The following is a 22079-nucleotide window of genomic DNA, read 5'->3' on the forward strand; positions in this document are numbered from 1 at the left end:
TACAGATCTTTTCAAAACGTATTTTCATGGTACAAAACTCCATCTACAGGGAACTCTGGCATCACAGACAGCAGCATCTGCTATCTACTTGGAAGCAGAAACACGAGGTGTGAATGTATTTTGTCGGTAAACCTTAAATACCTTCATGTTCGCTGATGAAGAACAACTGAGGAAATCAAGACAAAATGTGGCCAACAAAAGGCAATTATTTATACAAATCTGCAATCCGCTGAAAGGACTCCAAACGTTTCAGGTGCACAAGCAGAGCAGCTTGGCTCCAAGTCCAGTACCGAACATGCATACATAAAAATGCTGCAAATAACAGAGCGAAAGAACTGCACAGCATTCACTATCTTACTACCAAAATGTTTACCTGCATTCTACTGATGTATTGTCTGTTTCTATGTGTATATATGCACGTAATATACATGGTCAATATATTATTGAATATACCTACACAAATACATTTCATTACACCAGGATATCACCGTCACACAAATGTTCTATTTTATATGTGTGTGTGTGCGAGCGAGCGTGTGTGCAGGCACACAGTTACAGGTGGGCATCATGAGTGAATATACACTATAAAAACATTAAGAATCTGGATGTGAAGTGGACACTGGGCATCCATTCCCCTCCATTATGCTAAGCCAGGCCTCCCTTCCTCATCCCCTCACACTTTATCACGCTCCTTCAAAACAGGAAGGCTAAGCTCTCTTAAGATGGAAGCAAAGTTAAGCCCTGACTATTGGATTCACATTTAGGATTCAGAGACTGAGTCTAAACAAACATCTCATGTCAAAAAACTCTGGAATTTTTAAGTTTTTAACCAGTCCTCCTCTCCCCATTCATCATTACTTTTCAGAGACATTGTTCAAACTATATCAAAACAATTTCAATCATATCTTGAAAAGCAAATATTTTTTTTCCAGAATAGACCGACCATATAAAGTAACGCAGGTGGGAATCCTCGAACTTGCTTGGCTGCCTTAATAACCCCAAAGAAAACATTTATTTTAGCCAAACAATTGTAATGTTTGTCTCCTTTTAGAAACATCTGCTGCCAAAATAAACATTTGCATTGGAAGAAGTGTTTTGGCTGCTAAGATGGTACTAAATAAAATGCTTATGTTCTGAAATAAATATTTTACTCAAAAAACACACAGCGAAATCGACATATCCGAAGGGTGTAAAAGATAAACTAAAGACACAAATTAAAATCCCTATTAATTTTTAAAGTCTTCTACAAATGAACCTCGGTTTTTATTTCAGTTTTCATTTAGATTGAAAGTGATAAGTTCAGATAAGTCCTCTTAAAAAAATAACTAATTTCTATTTAATTTTTCCACACTATCTTTCAAAACAATTATATCTATGCTCTTGTTGCTGTAAAGGTCTTTGCAATACAGATGTGTTTGTGAAACTAAAAAGTCGTGTTTTCCCATTATAAGAGCATGCAAAAACTTAAATCTCTCATTTTCCCCTCTTTCCCTTTCCCTGGTTTTATAATGCCAACAGCGATCAGATTATACAAATGTCTGCAACAAGATAAGCATAGTTAAAATATCAACCCAATATAATGCTTAATAACAGGAAAAATCTCAGACTACATAATTGAAATCTGCTTGACACAAATAATGTATCTTCGCTTCTGTAGCCTATTTCCCCTGAGTGTTATTCCTTTTATATGAAAATCTTTTTTAAAGCAAGTGAGCACAGGTCTATGTATACATCTGTGATCATAAAGGACAAAAAAATAAAACATTTGCTCACTCATGTCCCTGATCCAGCAAAGGATACCCTGGTGTCTAAGTTTAAAAAAACTGAAAGAGTCAAATTCTAGTAACCTTAAAGATTATACATCCTCTGTGCAGCTCTGTGTTAGATGAAATCAAGCAGTGTACTTCTGTTAACCATCCCCAGGTTTGAATTCCAGGAGCCTGGAGGCAGACCATTCTCCACAGAAGCATAGAAAATTCATTTCCCCTCTCAGTTCAATAAAAACCGAAGTAGACTAGTTTTTAGGGCACCGTGCAAAACTAATCTGTTTAGCCATGTATTTGCCTGATGACACGGGAGAATCAGCAAGCGAAAGACCACAAATCTAGTTCCAGTTAATACCAAAATGATGTACCATTATCACGTCACGCTTCAAAGACGTCATGAGTATATTTCAAGAATAAAATTATCACCATACAATTCAAGAATCACCAAGTTAATACTAACATCAAACACTCAGTGGCCAGTTCCTCCGGACTCTCAGAGACAAAAAGGATGCGGTGATACCATCCGTGTTACATTGCATACGAGCACTGCAGTTCCTTCTAACAGGATACTCATTTAAAATTCCTATCACAGTCGTGGAACGCCAGCCAGGAATCACACTGTGACCCCCGAGCCAAAGACAACTTACCTCTCAGCTGGTAAGAGGGCAACTCAATTTACAAACCTGAATTCCTGCATTTTAATCCTTTGCAGAAATATATGAGCAATATTAAATGAACTGGATTCAGCTCATTAGAGGTTCACAAACCAAACACAGAAAGTTTTGGAGGCCGTCCAAAGCAAAGTCACGCCTAGGTGGTGATGTCCACTCAATAAAAACTCAATGTCATCATTATCTTTCAACTTTTTCCCTGAAGAACATTAGCAGCCACGGCTACAACAATGCTCGGCCAATTACATTAATACTAGGAGAAGATGGACAGGCCCAACAGCCAATCACTGTGCCAGGAACTTGTTTGTACACAAATTTATAATTATCCAAAATTTGCAAACAAAGCAACTGGCTGAAAATTCCTCACCAAAGAACACAGACTAAAGCTAACAAAAGATACGTGCTCTAATAACCTTTACTCAAAACCTTCACTATGTTTTTTCCATTTCAAAGCTATTAATTAGCCTACACCTAACTGATCCCATGAACTTGGTATTATAAAAGCTGTGTCTCCTTTAAAATGCTCCACACATTCGAAAATGAATTTGCAGCTATTTTTAGCCTTTACATTTCAAAGCCAGATATTATATTTCAAGGCTGTACTACAACGAAATGAAAGGGTGAAAAAGCAATACAGATTATTTAGAATCCTCGATTATGATGAATTCAACATGAATGTTGGACATTCTACAGCCAGGGCATTCATTTTCTTACCAGATACACTATTTCCCTTTCATTATCAGAAAGATCTGTGCTTGATTAGAACTAGGCATTTCTTTTGGTTAGCAGTAAAATACCTAATCTAAAATCTTAATTAAAAATTTGCTGAAATACTTGGTGGGTAATCTTCATCAATTTGTCCCTTCAAATCAATCCAAGAGTTAGTGGATTTCAAAAATATATAGGAGCCACTGGGATTAAATGACACCAAGAAGCTAAGAAAAATGAGGTTACTCTATCTATGTGTGTGTGTCCTCTACGTTTAGCCTTACACGCGTGGGGAAGAAAAGAATGAAAAACATATTCCTAGCAAATCATCCCCCACACACCCTCTCCATTGTCAGCCGCTTTGGGATCACAAACTAAGCCCATGTAGAAAGCCTCTCATAAGACTTTAACTTATTCAGAGAAAAAGACGAAAGAGCCTCCAGGAACTCGCCATCAACAGCGCCTTTTGAAATGACTTTCAAATTTCACATCAGGAGAATATGGTGGAAAGGAAGGTGCAGACACAAGGACTGGTGAGCATGTACGTTTCTCCACGAGTCCTGCTATTTCTTACCTTCCTGCCTCTACTCTTCCTGTGGCCAGGGCGTCAGAGAACTATCGGCCCCCAAATGAAATCAGCCAGAGGGCAGAGTTAGGACTCCAGCAGCCAGCTGTCTCAGTCTTCTTCCCCTCAACTAAAGGCAAATTAGCTTTAAAACCAAAAGAAGGAAGAGAGAGAGAGAAATCACAACTCTCACCTTACTTCTCAATCATTTACAAATTATCTCCCTCTCACCAGTAGCAGCCTCAACCAGAGATTTTCACCCTAGGCAGCAAAATATTGCTGGAAGAAAGGAGTAATGTTGAAGAGAATTAAGAATGCAATTAAGTAGGCAACTGACTGTGAGAATTCTGAGCGGCTGATCTTCAATAAAGGAGAAGCGAGAACCGCCGGCAATAACGAGGGCCGTTGAAGGAACCAGTAGCTAGGATTCAAAGGCTGGGCTACTTCTGTCTTTCCCTACAACCACCTTAAAATAAAAATAGCACCAGGGGAGGAACAAAGATAAAGAGGAAAGACCAGGGGTCAAGGAGCACACGTGTAGTGATGCACGGAAACTAGACTTTTGGTGTTGAACACAATGCAGTCTACACAGAAGTCAAAATACAATGATGTGCACCTGAAATTTATGTTATAAACCAATGCAACCTCAATCAAGTAAATTTTACAAAAAGAGGAAAGACAATATTTGCTCTCTAAAAGAAAAGGTTCAGATGCAACTCATTTGTGAACTTTTCGGACACAGCTATGTGTGTGTAAAGTATGATGTCTCATTCTCCACGTCCACTTTAAAGAGAACAAAGTTCTATTCAATGTTTTTTTTTTGCCACAGATGATTTTTGGTCACCTATAGGAAGAACTTCCTGAGCGGAAGTACCGTGAAACCCTGGAATGGGTTACTGGCAACGCTGTGGAACGACCGGGCTGCAGGCTGTAACACACACGGAGCCAAGCGGACACCCCCCGGTGGGGAAGGCACAATGTGGGAATTTATAAATAAGCCTTTCTGGTGTTCCTAGTAACTAAATACCCTAATAAGTCTGAATCTAATTTAGTCTTTCCCAGATTTCATGCCTCCTCAGGCCCACGTAACAAGGATATACTCTCCAGTAATCCACGAGACTGTAGGTTTACTACTGTTAAATTAAAGGTAGAAGTCATTTAAGGTAACTCTATCTGATTCTACAGAAAAACACTGGGTCGTTTTTAAGAGCAGGAAAAATCTTATTTGTTTCAAGTAAGAACACAAAACTCATCAAAATCTAAGAAAACAGATACATATCAAATCCTCTTAGAGGAAATACAGAAAACTTTTTCAAAAGGTACAGAAGAAATAATATTGTAAGAAATGAAAGCAAAGTAACTCTTTGGGAGACTAAAATAATCTTTTTTAAAGTTGATGCCATCTTCATGGGAAAGACCTTTAAATAACTTAAAACTTCACCTGAAGAAGTCTACTCACAGCTCAAACTCTGACACAGTCCGACATCAGAAATATAGGAAAGCCAAGTTCACTTTGAGGCTTAGATCTATATAATTTGCTGCAAAATGATGACATGGTCCATCTTTCAAATTCAACTGGTAACAATGGCCTTCTACCAAACAGGTATTTTGTCCACTTTGTTCTAAGAATATCACTTTTCTTTCTTTAAAAGAAAGAAAAGAAAATGGTACCTGTGATTCCTTGACGAAACTACGAAAATTAAAAGCAGAAAATCAGCAAAATGCCCCCTAATTCTCTCAATACCAATCTTAGGTAGACAGTAAAAGACAAACACAAAACTATCATCAATTTGGAGGAAGTAGGAGTCAAAACTAGCACAAACCTGCTGCTGTGGGTACTGCATTCCTCCCATGGCCCCTGGGGTCCGACCCTGGATGCTGAGTGGGTATCGCTGGGGCCCTGGGGGGCCGTAGGAACCTCCCGGGTAAGGGCTGCTCTGCTGCGGCTGAGAATGCGGGTTACTGCCCAGCCCATACAGCTGAGGTCTCTTCATCACCATGGGATCCATCGGGCTGCCCTGGGAAGAAATAAACCAAGAGGGAAGTTTAGTAAATCATTATTATTACAAATGCAGAAATTTTGTTATGCTACCATCTACGCTAAAAACACAACTATCCTTACTTTTGAAAATAGTAAAAACACTCAATGCATACAAATATCGAATCATTATGTTGTACACCTGAAACTAATATAATGTTATATGTCCATTATATCTCGATTTAAAAAAAAAAAACAAAAACAATGACCTTGCCGATATAAACCCAGAAGAACATTTTTAAAAAAAATCTTAGATGTATACAAGACATTTTATTTTTTTATTTTTAGGAAGATTTTAAGAATTAAGAGGGATCCGGAGTAAATAATATAAGGAAAGATTCTGCATCCAAAGCAGAGAAAGCATTTGCATCTGAAACTTTTTTATGCATACAGGAAATCAGCATGATAGTTAACCTCACCCAGCTCCTTTGAGCTTACCAGTAATAAAGACGAAGTATACGGAGGGGTTAGCAACCCTTTCTGACTTCAAAGTACTCTGTGAACATCTACTTTATTTTAGACCTGAGTCTGCAAGTCCTGATCAAACGTTAGTGCGTCTGAGAGCTCATCAGAAAGTGAAAGGATAGATTTCAGATAATGCAGAATGTCTAGGGTAAAAATTTTCAACGATCACTAGTGCGCATGAATAAGGACCCAGACTATGAGTCACAAGCCACCCTCCCCATGTAAGTAAGCATCTCACCAAACACAACTAGTTCAAAGCTAGACTTTGAGTCTTATTTTTGGCTTGGTGAGTCAGCCCAGGGGCCTCAGGGCCAAGGCCATCGGGAGAGGCAGCCGGGGGGCCTCCAGCAGGCTCTCACGCCCTGGGTGCTTCAAAGGAGCGGTGCGGCAGTGGGGAAGTCCCTCCCCGCGGTGCTACAAAGGCCCGCAGCATTCATCCACAGATCCGTCCGTCCATCCGTCCTTCCTGCCTTCCTTCCTAAACCAGAGACTGATCCCTACTGTGCGCCAGACTCTATTCACGCTGAGGTGAGCACATGGGACTCTCAGGAAGGCTTAAGGATTAGCAGGATAAATGGGAAGAAGCCAGGTTCAGGGTGGGGAGGGCGGAGAGGAGAAGCAACAGCATAAAGCTTGAGGGAGTTGAGCGGCCTGGTGCATGAGGAAACATAAGCAGTTCAGATTCAGGGGAAGGAGAATTTGCAGAGAAGTGGAAGCAGGCAGAAGCCAGTACATGGGAGGGCCTTATATGTCGTTTTAAAGGCTTTAGATTTTTCCTGGGGATGAACCTCTGGGTGCTTTGAACAGAGAGAACTAGAGTCAGATCTGCCTTGGGAAGGACCGGCCTCAGGCAGCTGACTGCAGCCAGGGTGGGCTGGCGCGGCAGGCAGGGGAGCTGAGGTCCTGAACTCGTAGCAGCGGTGGCCCAGATTCAAGTAACAGGACAGAAATGCAGCCCAACTTGGAGACTGAGAGAGTGAGGGAAGTCAAGAGTCAAGGGTGTCTTAACAGACAATGGGACACCAGCTGAGGCAGAGTGTGCAGCCGGGGAAGCAGATCCACCTTCCCCCAAGGGCCGGGCAGTAGGGGGTAGCCCACAGTAATCTACATGTTAAATTGGAGGTCCCTATAGGAAATCCACGGGAAACTATCCAGAAGGAAGAGACACAATGAGCTTGTGGCCTGCGGAGTGAGGTCTGACCCAGAATAATAAATAGGGACGTCAGCACAGATAGGATACTATATGCTCCTGGAGGGCAGCGATCTTTCTGTTTTACTCACTATTATGTCTCCAGGACATAAGTCAAATAATGCACCTGGCACTAAGAAACGTTCAAGAAATGCTGGAGGAATTAATCAATAGGAACCACGTAAAAACTCAAGAACTTTATCCAGGAAGAATAGAGGAACAGAGCACAACGGGGAGAGGACAAAACTCTAGAAAATATCACCACTGAAGGGAAAGCAGGGGCAAAAGAGCTCACAAAGAAGCCAAAACAAGGGTCAGAAACTGTAGTTAGAGATTCTAGAGAGGACGGTGTTACGGAAGAGAAGGGAATCGTGCAGCAACAAAAACAGGCATGCCAAGTGCAGCCCAGGTGTGCAACAGGCGAGGCCTCAAAGCTGCTGCTAGCCTTGAGGACCAGGAGGTAAGAGCTGAGTTTGGCAAGGGCAGTCACAGGGCAGAGGTGAGGCAGAAACCGGAAGACAAGGGACTGAGGCATGAATGGGCGGGTGGGGGGCGCCAGGAGTGTATGCCCAAAACCCAAGTTGGGGAAGCTACCAGAACTGCCCGGCCTCCCCTCCCACTACACTTGACCCCAAGGCAGCAGGTGGTCTTTGCCCTTCTTCCTTCCGAGGGTTACCCTGGTGGTCATTTTAATGACTTGACGAATCTATTCACCACACATTCACTAAGTACCTACTAGGTGCATGGTGCCAGGCACTAGAGGCAGAAAAATGAAGCAGGGGCAGTGGTTGTCCTGGAGAAATGAACAACCACTGAAGGGGACAGGCTTCACGAAGATTACAGAGCAAGGTAGTAGACACCCCAACCGGACACACAAGGCTCTGTGAGGAGGGAGCCCCACGTCGGGTCTGGGATGGGTTTCAACAAGGCCTTCCTATAGGAGCTCAGTCCTGAGGGTTCACAGCCATCTGCCAGGAACCGATCTCACCTGAAGGAAAATATGTGTAAGCCAAACAGTTCTGCTCAGAATTCACAATTTCGTGGAATTTTAACGGGGCTACCTTCACCAGTCAAGGAAAAGTCTGTCCTTACAATACAGAAATTGCTCCAACAACACACCAACGTTACACAACCGGTGCGGACTTCACAATTCCACATACAAACATGTAGGTCGCTATGTTGTAATAAAGCTGAAATTGAGGACTAAGAATTGTGTTTTCACAGTATGATTTAAATGAGAATTTATGCCTAAGCAAAGCAAAATGTAATTATTTTCCACACGTTCTTTCAAGAGATAAAATAAAACTTTCTACGGAAGTGTGAAAATCAGGCTGAGCTGGTGATTTCAGAATCCGCAGAGTGAGTGACTGGCCCACAGAGAGGCTGAGTAAATCAGATTTCAGGGTAAATTTCCAATACGGGGCCCTGAGGCAGCCCTATCTTCACATTCAATCTGGATTAGCCAGGGCATAGCAAAGGTCTACTTATTTCACTTTAAATAGTGCACGACCAAAACCAGCTTAATTAAAGCAGAAATTTAAAATGGGAAAATGATTGGAATGTCTATACTCTAATGCTATAGATAACAGTGCAGCAAATTCATCTTATCAGTGACTAAAATTGTTTTGTATTATCTGTCTCATCACTGCCATAGACTCTGACAGCCCTACTTAAAATTCAGTTAATTTGCACCCATGTCAAAAATGTTAGCTTAACCCTGAGATTTCTGGAAATTGAAAGCATGAAACACACAGATTATCTGTCCCTCTCAAAATGCATCAAATACCTTTCGGTGAGACTTCAGATATGAAAACAGATACTTACACAGTGCAAATTACTTAATTTTAACCTTCTCACATTATGGCCTCTTATTACATACTCATCCACAATCCAAATTCATCCTGCTGTGTGCTCTATTTTTAACATTAACTATGCACAAGGGCAGAGTGCCAACCCCTGCTTTTTACTACGATCTCCTTAAAGAGGCCAAAGACCAAATCTAAGGCTTTTCCAAAAAACATAACGGCCAAGTCACTTCTCATATTCACATCTAACCCCAAATGATTTTATATTTTTATCATCTATCCTTCTATTGATAGATTCCAGAGCATCCTCATTTTCATTTCTCACATAACACTTATGCTGTATCAGAGACAGCATCCACATTAAGAATATTCCTCAAATACCTCTCTGAACACGTTTCTCCTTTCTGGACATCGTTCTCCACCTGCTGCAGTCTGGGCTTCAATTCCATCCAGTAAGACAAGCGCTGGGGGGGCCACAACGTGGACCGCCACATTCAAAGAGCTCCTAGCATAACTAGCCTCGGTTTAGTTCCTCGGCTTCTAACGCAATTGGATTACTGGATACGGCTTCTTTGTAACTCCTCCTTATTCAAAATGAGCTTCTGGATATGCATGTACATGTGAGTTGTACATCACACACACACACACACACACACACACACACTTTCTCTCTCTCTCGGATCTCCTTCTCGGAAGCTGCCACTGCTGCCTGCTTACATCTCTAAAAGCCTCAGGTGTCCCATCCCTAGGACTACTAAAATAAGGAGTACAACGTATATTTTTTAAATATAAATTTGAACGTAGATTCCAGGCACATTAGGTGGCACAGTTAAGGCCGTACTGGAGGTTAAAGAGGTTTTCAGAGGCTGGCCTGGGACTCCAATTGCCCTTTTAATTATCCAAGTCAAAGAACAACTCAGTTTTAGTTTTATGCTTCTGGTACGCTTTAGATAGACTTGATGTTTATACTTAGACGTTCCTTGATTACCCTCTTTGAGAATATGCCTACTCATGTATTTATAATAAAGATATCTATGTAATTGTGTTTACTCCTAAATATCAAGTTAAGGAGATAGTTTATTAGTAGTTTCTTTATGAATATAGCATTTCACAATTTTTTCAGCCCAATTCCTTAAACTACAAATTGAAGAAAGACATTGGAAAAACCCACAGAAAGAGGAACTATCACATCTTCTTGACCTATAATCATATCAATAAATCTGGATTAGACAAGAGCTCAGAGAAGGAAAGAAACTCTTCCCTTTTGAATGATTATTTGGGAAAATGTTCTATTTAACCAGTAACTAAAGAAAACTTTTGAAGTAATATTCCATTACCTGTAAAATGGCAAAAATAATGCAACCCAGTGTGAATAAATGAGCATTTGACCTAGGAGGTATAGAGTGGTGGTGAAACTCCTTCTGAAGGATAACATGACAACAGCTTTACACGAAAGCTTTAAAAATTATACCTTGTTCCAACTCGAACACTCTCTCTTGAACAGGGTAGGGGGGCTATGGATCCAAATGGGTCTGAAGCTACAGATTCTAATAGTGAAGGGAGAGCGCAGGGTCCAGGGGGCAGCATGGGCTCTGGATTCAGAGTGGGTCCACACCCTTATCCAGAAGCACCCTGTTCAGAAAAATGAAACAACCCAGCTCTTCAATAACTACAGAATATGTGAACGAGCCAGAACACATCATCACAGTGGAACAGACAGGGACACGGAAAAGCACATACAAAACAACGTCAAACATTCAAGAGCGCCGTGCATGAATTACAGCTATGTGAAAGCCAGGCTGATAACGATCAGAGCCGGCCACAGTGACCTGTACGGAGCAGCTGTCAGCATGAAGCAATCTTATGTTTGCCTTTCTGTGATGATGTCTAAATATAACTCTAAATGCCTCTGTTTTTTCCCAGGCAGGCTGCAAACATTACTATGGCTTTCTGTGGGGTGGGGGTGGTTGGGACACAGCTGTCCCGCATTCGTCCTCCATCCCCTCACCCACACTCTCATTTACAGCACAGACAAGCAGGGAAGAGCTGCCAGTCTTCATTCTGAGGACGCTCCTGCTCCCTCTCTGCCTGTCTGAAACCAAGCTCACTGAGTCCAGGTTCAAGGACCTCGGAGCTTCCCCGCCCTCCCCTCCCCCACCCCCCAGGAACAGTGACTGTCTACGGATCCGCCCAGAATCTCTCCTATGTGGGCGGTAACAGACTTCTAAACTCCCTGTGTTGTTCTTTCACTCATGGACTATTTTTTGATTTTTCATGTCTTATTTCTTACCTCCTAAGTAGACTAAAATGGCAATGCCCATGCTTTGGGCTTTTCTATGTCTCACGTGGCATACAGCACAAATGACATCGATGATCGTGGTGACTCGGTAACTCCTTGGGAATGACGACTGATCACACATACAGTAAAACATTCTCAAAAATAAAAAGTAAAAATCACTACCCAGTTTCTGCTTGGTTCCGTAAATACATGCAGAAGACACATGTAGTGTTAATGACAATCTATAATGCAACGTTCGTAGTCAGGTTCTTCTCCTAATGGCATTAAAGTAGGAGCAGGACACTAAAGATCGTCCCTCATTTCATCAAGTGCGCGTATTTGTCTTCAAGCCAGAAAATACCAAATTCTCGGTTACCATTGTCATCACCGCCACCGAATCCAATTATCAAAGAAAGCTCCTCATCTCAGATGACACCTCGGAGCTGGGAGTGGCGGGGACCTGCCCAGGGCCGCAGTATAGTTAGCGCAGAGCCGAGACTAGAACACAAATCTCCTGACTCAGGGCCCCAGTGCCCGCAGTACTGCACTGCCCAGGTGGGTATGGCCATGAGACTGAGGTAGGAGAGAATGCCACGCAGCACCTAAAACCATTTTATTTTTTATTTGTACTAATGACACAATAGTACCTGCTTATTACGATTTGAACAAAAACACTGGAACTTCAAATTTGGGTATCAACACGCTGTAAGTTCTCCTTTTGTCAATAAAGGAATATTTGCCACATTCTACAATGGTCTAGGAAGGATCAAGAAGTGGAACTCTAAGGTATTGGAAAAGGCTATTTTGTTGCTGGGTCTAAGACTCATCAAATTATTGGTGCCTTCTAACCACGATTCGATTCCCAGCGAGCAAGGAGGGGCAGGAGGGACCAAAATACTCAGACACTGACTTGGAAAGATGACCGCTGTCAATATTGCTGGTTTTGGTTTTGGTTTCCTGAAGGCAAGTTACAGAGAACAAGTTACAAGAATATACAGAGAATATATTTTTGTGGAACCATGGAATGAAATTTGAAGGAAGAGGGCAAGGGGATGAGAAAACAATTCCGTAAAAATGGGACTATGGGGAATTTTTATTTGTGCACTTTTCATCTGAAATAAACATGTTTTGATGTGTAATTTTAAATAAAGAAGTTTGTTTTTCACATATACATTATCATTAACCAGGAGAGGAGTAGAAGGCATAACATTTTTTCCTAACAACATTTTAAATTTTACCCCAAATCTAAAATACCACTGGATTTTTATTATTAAGATTAGCCACAAAATATTAATATGTTGTTACCTATGTATAAAGTAACTTCCAGAAGCTACCAATAAAAAGAACAATCAGAAGCTATGATTCTTGGAAAAATAAAATCTTTAAAAAAAAAAATAAAGGGGGGCTGGCCCCATGGCCAAGTGGTTAAGCTCGCGAGCTCCACTTCAGTGGTCCAGGATTTCACCGGTTTGGATCCTGGGCGCGACGTGGCACCGCTCATCAAGCCATGCTGAGGTGGCATCCCACATGCCACAACTAGAAGGACCCACAACTAAAATATAAAACTATGTACCAGGGGGCTTTGGGGACAAAAAGGAAAAATAAAATCTTTAAAAGAAAAAATAAGCTGTGATTCTTAACTCTCAGGGATACTCAAAAAAGAAAAGTGCATCCATGATGTATATAACCCCAAATTTAGCATATGTCAGTATCAGAGGTTCACAGAATATCCTCTAGAAACTTATTCAAAGACCCTCCTGGGCTGCTCAAATAATGACCAACATCTACTATGCATTTCCAAAACACTTTAATACATTTTCATTTGATCACAATTCTTAAGACACCCTCACAAAGGATTCAGCAACAAAACACAGAATCTTAGAACCAAAAAGAACCTCATTGGTCCATACATGACGGATGTATGAATCCCCTCAAAGTGTCTACAGCCACAAACGTTATGAATTTCTTCCTCCTACGTAACAGAAAGCTGTTCCTTGTAATTTACACCCACTGGTCTCACTTTGGTCCTTTTGCAGAATATTTGAAGACAGCTATATCTATTTGCCTTTTCTGAGTAAAATATGCCACATCTTAATCCACTTAACACAACAGGTATAATGGGGAGGAACCTGTTTCCTTTTCCCCAGATCCTACATTGGCTCTAACGTGGCCTCAGCTCTCTGTGCAGTTTAGCAGCCCCACCCCCTCAGCTGTGGTTAAGCCCCACCTCCCCCACCTCCTAATACATAGTTGGTTAATTGATTCTAGTGGCATGAGTTTGTCTTTACCCCTGCTCATCTTCATTTTGCTTATTTCCAGTCATCGTTCTAGCCTGACATCTAACACATTAACTGCATTTCCTATCTTGACGTCAACCACCAATTAAATCAACAGCTATTTCATTCATGTCTTCATCCATGGCACTGAGAAAAATATTGAAGACATCGAGGGAGAGGACAGAGGCTTCGGCTAACCACCAGTGCCATTCATAAAGCCTGACATAAATCCAGGCGTCCACATTCTTGGAGGAAGGTCTTCATCAGAAACCACAGAAGACTCCTGTCCCCTGGTCCAAGCACCCTTCCGATATTCACTATGCTCATTATGCAGCACGTGGACCTATCTGCCTTGGGTGACAATCTCTTGCCCACTTCGAATTCCTCCTTCTTTTCTAATAAATAAAATAAGTAGTCCGAAGTTTAGAAAAACACTTAGAATTCGAGACAAAAGGGTGCGGGGAAGGCAGGGGGTTAGGGTCAGACAAACCTGGGCGTCAATCCTGCCTGTACTGTTCATCAGCTACGTAAACTCAGGCTCGCCTTTAAGAGAATGCAGTCATGTTCACCTCTTGTGTTGCTGGGGGATTAAATGAGGTACCACAGGAGTTATCACATAGTAAGAGCTTCCCAAATCTTTTTTCTCTTCCTCCTAACAAATTAGCGAATTGAAGTCAGAGCAAAATCACTCAATAATTTATCTATTTTCTTGTCTCCCCAACACACTGTTAATTAAAGGTGGAAATTTTCTCTTATTCATCTCTGCATACCTGGCACTGGGTACAAGGCCTGGCATGATTCACGTCTGCTGAATAGAAAAAGCAGTGACTCCTTCCACACCACACGGCCAGCTAAACAGCAGGGCTCTAAGTAGGATGCAGGCCTCTCGATGGCCAGTAGGTACAAGAGGTAAAGAGCCGTGCATCACTGCAGACAAAGCTTCACTTTTCACAAATTCATGCAAGCCACAGCTTCCACGACCTCCTCCAGCCTGTGTCCCCCCAAATGTGTCTCCCACAGCTGGTTTCTCTGAGCCCCAGGGCTCTGCACCCAACTGACACCCAACATTCCTGCCTGGGTGCCTCAAGCCTCCCCAGCTGTTTCTGATCTTAGGGAAGACACCCCTCATCCACACGTACAAGTAGAGTCTAGGATACATCCTGACTCCTTCCTCTCCCTCTCCACCACAGCCAACCCCTCAGAAAGTCTGGGCAGCTGGACCCACCACTGCTGCCAACAGGAAATGTCCCCCTCCGACCACACTGGCCTCCGCGGGGCTCTAGAAAAACCACGCACTTTCCCACCACTGGGCCTTCAACGACACTGTTCCCGCCACACAGAAGGAGCTCTGCCCTCCAGGAGAACACACTGCTACTGCCTGGCCTCAGAGACGCCCTCTCTGAACACCAGAATGAGGCAGGATGCCCTCAGAAGACTGTGCCCTTCCTTCAGAGCGCTCATCAAAGCCCACACAAATATTTATTTGTGTGACTACTTGATAAATGTCTGTCTCCCCAACTAGACTGTCCCACAGGAATAGGAACAGTGAAGTGGAGAAGACAAATATTAAACCCATTTATAGCTATCATCTGGGTACCACAAAATAAGGCCAGAAAATAAGGCTGTTTTGGTTCTCCAGTTGTTGCCTGATTTTCATAAATTGGCAAAACCTATTATTTGCCTCATCCCCCAAGCTCAGCAGCTTGTAAGTCAATTCAATGAGTAAATTACTATCTGACTGAGCTACACTTTTAAATTTAATTTAGAGAATGTAATAATTCTATAAACAAACCAAAGTATACATATATTTTTTTATTTCTAAAGTAAATTAGATCTAAAAGGAATATCAAAATAATAATGGAATATATTTCTATTTGCCCTGAGATTTGTTATTCTCACCACCCAAAAAAAATTGTAAAAAATATTATCATGGCTTTAAAAATTTCTAAAATTTAGATCTCTGTGCAACATCGTTCATATTCATGTGTCACTACTAACAACCTAGTAGCAGGCTCTTATTTAAGAAAGAGACATAATATGGTATATTTCCCATCTAAAGACAGATTTCGAGCAAGAAGGGAAGCTCTCATGAGAATATGTCCAATTTCAACCCCACCACTTTTAGCTGTGTGATGCTGAAGAAAGTGGCCACTTTAATTCACTCTGCTGCACCTCAGTGAACTCATCTGTACACCAAGAACACTACCCCTCTCGAGCGGTTAGAGAATTGGAGATCATATAGGCATATAAGAGGCTTTTAATAGGGATAGATTTTATTGTCATCATTATTACATGGAGGTATACTCTAGAATAATCACTATTAATAATAATCACAAAAACCTCCACCCCTCCACTAATGTGCGGAAAAGAGAGAGAGTGCTAATCAATCCTAGCATTCGTTTCCCCCAGTCCTTCAAGCCTCAGAATCTTTCGCCCTGTGGAGTTACAGGCAGCCACTACCAATTATCAGATTTTGCAGATGAGCAGAAACCAATTTGCTATCTCTAGTACAACGGGAAGAACACAACGTTTGACATCAAGTGGACCTGCGTGCACAGCCCTCTCCTACTTCTGACCAGCCATGAAACGTTGCGTAAATCACTCCGGTGCTCTGAGCCTGTGTTCCCGTCTTTCAAGGGAAGATAATACCTCCCTTAAAGCCACAATCATTCCAAAGCTGTTGGTGTGTGATTTGCATGGATAAACAATCCCAGACTGTAGCAGAGGGGTACCCAAAAGACAGAGAAGTTACTGATGTCCCCAGCAATCTCCATGACTGCCATCACGCCTCTTTCAAACTATTTTATTAATTTTTTTAAATTAACAACTTTAAAATTGCCTTAAAGGAAATGCAAATATAAGTATTATGAATTTGCCACCTGCCTTACCTACCTCTGGACAAAGGGGCCTGCCGTGCTGATAGAGAGGCCACGGGCACCTGGCATAAAGATGCTTTTCAGAGACACGGCCCCATCAAAGATCTTTATAGAGCCATAATTACATGCAAGCATATACTGATCCATATTGTAATGTGACTGTTCAAAGAAAAAAAGTTAACACGACTAATATACAGTCAAATCTCATAGACTGAAAAAGGCAAGGCACCTGAATGAACACACAAGGCCTAGGCCGGATCCTACGCTGAAGGAAAGAAGATTGCTCTAAAGACGCTGTTAGGACCGTGGACAAAATCAGAACACAGACTGGAGGTTGAAGTCCCATCTCAAAGGTTACACATCCTGATGGTGATGACGGCCTGAGGGGTATGAGAGAGTAACCTTGCTCCTGGGAAATACACTCTGACATATTAAGCAGTAAAGGGGCAGGGTGTGTGCAGCCTACTCTCAAATGATTCTGGGGACCAGCCCTGATGGCTAGTGGATAAAGGTCAGCATGGCCCGGTTCAGTTCTCAGGCACGGACCTACACCCCTCGTCTGCAGTGGCCATGTTCTGGCGGCGGCTCACATAAAAAACAGAAGATTGGCTATAGATGATAGCTCAGGGCAAATCTTCTACAGCAAAAAAAAGAAAGAAAGAAACAATTCTGAGAAAATACACTATAGACAGGTAGGCAGGTGGGTAGATAGATAAATGCAGCAAAATGTTAAAAAGTGATGCATCAGAGTAAAAGGTATATGGATTTCTCTGCACTATTCTTCCAACTTTCCTATAAATTTGAAATTATTTCAAGATAAAAGCTAAAAAAAAGGGCAAAAAGGGAAGACAAGGATAACTGAAAACCACAATAATCAGTACCCCTTATATCTGCAAGGGGGTCTGCAGCTCCTCAGACCCGACAGCCACCGCTGACTGCGCGAGGTCCATGGCCTCTGGCAGGCTTAAAACCAAAGGGGGTGGGGGCCGTGTGCGGAGGAAACTAGGGGAAAAGACACTTGGAGACTATAAGAGTGAAAAAACTAGGAGACAGAGCACAGAGACGGAAAAAAGAAGTGCACGTGATAAGGCAGAACTGGGGAAGGGGTGGAGGTTACAGTATTTTTCCTAAAAGTACTGAAGGTAAAACATATACTAAATATGCAGTTTCTTAAAAATTCTTAGGAAGCTTCCATTCCACAAAGATTTTTTAAATTAGAAAAATATATACATATATATCTATCTCGTTTGGGTTAAAAACTCTGCTCTGCTCTGATAGAGATCCTTTCCTGAGAATCACCTTTTCAGGTTATCACCCTCGACGCTCAGGACGTCTCAAACCAGCGCTTCGAGAGGCGAAATGTGCCATCTTTTAACCCAGAACTCTCCCTGGCTTGTTTTTGTAAGTTTCAAAGACTGTGACCCTGCTGTCCCTACAAAGGATGGAAACAGATGAGCCCCGAGCAATGCCTTGAGGGCAGGGGGCCATGGGTCAGGTCCTCTGGTTTAAAATAAGGAAAGCAACTGCCCAAATGAAAAGATATCCAGGATTCTTAAATCTCAGTACAAATATCCCCAAACTGTGGCTGACAACACAAGGCCTCAGCTGGAGACAGTGGCGGGTTCAGACACTGTCCGCGAAAGAACAGCTGAAGCGCTTGCTGTGGCCCAGGGGGCCCAGGGGCCTAACTCTGCCACCGTCCAGCCACAGCACCTTGGGGAGCTGTGGGGCAGTGCAGTGGGGTCAAGGACACGCACCCTGGAGTACGGCTGCCTGGTCTACACCCCAGCTCACCGCTTCCTGTGGGATCTTAGGCAGATCATGTACATTCTCTGAACTTCAGCTTCCACCTCGGGAAAGTCAGGATAACGCCAGTTCCAACCTCACAGCACTGTTGTAAGTATTAATGACACAGTAGATACAAAACACTGAGAGCAGTGCCTGGTGCACAGTAAGCGTTCAGTTACGTGCTGGCGGTTGTTATTACTGGGCAATGTCGCTCCTCCGAGCCCCACGACTCCTCACACCGCTCCTCACAGGTAAAGCGAGGGACGGAGAGAGGAACTTCCAGCCCTTCCTGTTCTAGCATTCCATTGTTCTAGAACCATCCCTCCTCCTTGCCAGAACTTCCAACTGTCATGGTAACAGCAAAAGGAACACGGACCATTGGAGATATTTCTCCTTCTCTGGTTAAAACCAGAAATCTTAGCAATCAACTGCCCTGAAGGTCATCAGGTAGGGAGAGGACTATAAAGGGGTCTAAACAATTCAAAACCCACAAGTCCAACATCCAAATAATCAAGGCTCACCTTCAGGTGACACCCCTGACGCCTGTTACGTGTCAGCCCACACGGAACCTGGCTGTGCTCTTACATACCTCCATGCGGATGCCCTACGGCACCCCCAGTGTGGAACGCCCTTGCACCCCACAAACCTTTGGCTACCTGGAAACTGAACAAATTCCTCCTCACCCCGCAAAGTACCACGGGATAAAACAGTGCCTTCTCAGGGCTCCCAGCGTACACCGCGACTCTCTTACTCAGTAGATGTGCAACATTTATCACAAGGAACTACGACCCCGAGCCCGTCTCCCTCATCAGGGAGCCCTTAAGGGTGGACGTGGTGTCTCTTCCTCATCCTAATTCTCCTTACAGCCCCAACTTCTCATACACACTGGACAAATATTGTTGCTATTATTTTATTAACCAAAAACCAAAATAAAAGAAACTCAAGTGCACCTTAACCTTTGCCTCTCCAAGCCACCCTCCTCCAAATAATACGGTACTGCCTTCCTAGATGTGTCAATTACAAGTCACGAAATCTACGCCCCCTGAGCCGGGCTCCGGCTTGTAACAGGCACTGACTAAACGTGTGTATATGGCTGTGAGAAAGACATCCCGCTGTGTCTCCTATTCCAGCAAGGTCTCCTGGACTCAAATTACAATGCTCCGACCATTTGCATTTTTTATTTCCATGCTACAATATCACCACTTCTAATATTCTTAAACCATCATTTCCCAAACTGTGTTTAAAACTGTTACCGCATCTAAGAATGGAAAATGTCTATATAAAAGCACACTTTTTAAGACTCATAATATATGTTCGCATAAGAAAAATCTGAAACGTCCAATATAGAAAAAAAAGACCTGTTTAACTTGGTTGTACCCAAACCTGTCTGAGCAAGTTATGATTTTTTTTTAAGTAGAACACAGGAAAATATAAACTCAGATGACATAAAAATGTAATAACGCATTCCAGAATGTTCACTGTTGGCCAGATCTATCCCAACCAGAGGGTAAACGCGCGTGTGGGGGTGCACTGGTGCACACGGCTTCTCCCCCAGTTGTGTGAGAGGCTAACAGTGCTTGCTTTACCTGTGGATTTTTATATCTAGTTGAGGAATCAGAGCAACAAGGTATTTTTACACGTAGCTGGGTAGTGAGAGGAACCACAAGGTATGCTGGTCATATATCCTTAGCATTTATGGCAAATTATTAATCAAGTCCCACCTGAAACAATTTGTTAAATTGATTTTAATCACTGGGCCTCTCATGTGAAGCTTTGTATAATCAGCATTTCATTTACAAAATTAATTGCCTGATTGATTCTCAGGAGGCAGTGGCTGTCATTACCCCGCTGTCATAACTTCTGAGTAGGGTGTCACAACATGAAATCCTGACAGGCTGAAGAGCATTGCTATTTTAAAAACGGGTGAGGGGTGAAAGGGATGAAGGACGAAAACCAGGGCGGGTACCTTACCCCTTCAGCTCGAGAAAGGAGAAGTGTTTCACGCCATCCCATTCCCCAGCCACACCCTTCTGCTAAACCAATTCACGTTCAAATTCAGGCTTGGGGCACGAAGGAGTTTTCCTATCTTAAACAATAACTAGAATATAAAAGCACGGATTCACCACTAGAGTCAAATTTTAACCTATGTTACAAAATCTCTATCTCAGGACGAGACCAGCACTGTATTAGACTGGCAGACTACTTGCTAACCATTTCAATTTCCCACTTTCTGTCTTTCTTACACTTTCTCAGAAAAAGACATGACCAGAAATTTTAGGAGTTGATGACTGATACCAAAATATATCCTATAGCATACCCAAAACACACACAAGCATATACTCAATTCAGTGTTTCAAAAATATTTTAGTATCTATTATTGTTAGACAGACACACATTTTATATTTAATTTATTGCTCAGTATTTCACATTTAATGGTCTGTTGGTAACTGATGGGTCTTCACCTAAAAACTGTCATCGCAATCAATAACAAAAATTAGGCTAAAAAGTATTTCTCATGTAAAAGAAAAGGTTACAATGAGTACAGAAGAAGGGAGGAAAGAGGGAATTTTTAAAAGTTATCATTAAAAGTGAGATCGCATTGGGGCTGGCCCCGTGGCCGAGTGGTTAAGTTCGCGCGCTCCGCTGCAGGCGGCCCAGTGTTTCGTCGGTTCGAATCCTGGGCGCAGACATGGCACTGCTCGTCAGACCACGCTGAGGCAGCGTCCCACATGCCACAACTAGAGGAACCCACAACGAAGAATACACAACTATGTACCGGGGGGCTTTGGGGGGAAAAAGGAAAAAATAAAATCTTTAAAAAAAAAAAAGTGAGATCGCATTACCTAATCAGCACATTTTCAAATGGACCCACGTAGGCATCAAACCAGTCCAAGATTCTATTTTTTTCTTTACCATTAATTTGCCTTTTAAGCAATGACACCCAGTTCTGGAAAAGCCCCTAAATCTTGCCCTCACCCAGCTCACAGCTGCATTTCCACAGCCTCAACATTCCATAAAAGCAGGACTGACCCTCACACAAAGCCAAGCTGTTTTCAAAAGCATAAAATCATTCCCATAGTCTACACAGAGGGGGACTCATTTAAAACAATCCCCATTCAATGCAATCCGATTTCAAATAGGCCTCTTTTAAACGGGTCATTCTGAATTTAAAAGAGCCCGCCTCTGGGACCAGATGTAATTTACCCTCCTTTCAGTACACTGAATTTTGAATCCTATGTACAGCCACAGATTTCCTTGAAAAAGAAAGAGCCCCTCAGAATTTTGCTCGATTATCTTGTGACCCAAGGTGTTTTGTTCGCTGGCTTGGCAAAGAGAGCTAATCGAGACACTGTACCCACTCCCATATTGCGGGCTAACGTGGCAAATTCATGGTTAGAGAACATAAAAGCAAAGTCTTTCCAGAACACACACCTTGGAGGGGCTTAGAAGGGCAGGCCCCTCCTTGACTTCTCGGGCACATTTTACTCCCAGGCAGAGTAAGAGCAACATCTCCAATTTTTACTTGGCTCACAGGGATCCCCTAAGTGTGGATAAAGGAATGTCTACAAAGTGCGTGAAGTTCTGGGAAGAAAGACATTGTGAAAGCAACGAATACCTAGGATCACTCCCTAAGCTGCACGTACTGCAATTCTT

The 22079-nt window shown here is 42.5% G+C and overlaps 1 protein-coding gene across 11 annotated transcripts in view; it reads right to left on the reverse strand.

Annotated features, from left to right (window-relative positions):
- Window positions 1–22079, reverse strand: part of ARID1B (AT-rich interaction domain 1B) — a 413167-nt gene that overhangs the window by 359019 nt on the left and 32069 nt on the right. For all 11 annotated transcript variants that reach the window (XM_044761123.2, XM_044761128.2, XM_044761127.2 and 8 more), the window contains exon 2: window positions 5534–5728. In XM_044761123.2, the coding sequence (XP_044617058.2) occupies window positions 5534–5728 (195 nt within the window). The remainder of the gene's footprint in view (window positions 1–5533; window positions 5729–22079) is intronic.

The sequence above is a fragment of the Equus asinus genome, chromosome 1, assembly GCF_041296235.1.
Source record: "Equus asinus isolate D_3611 breed Donkey chromosome 1, EquAss-T2T_v2, whole genome shotgun sequence".
Lineage (NCBI taxonomy): Eukaryota > Metazoa > Chordata > Mammalia > Perissodactyla > Equidae > Equus > Equus asinus.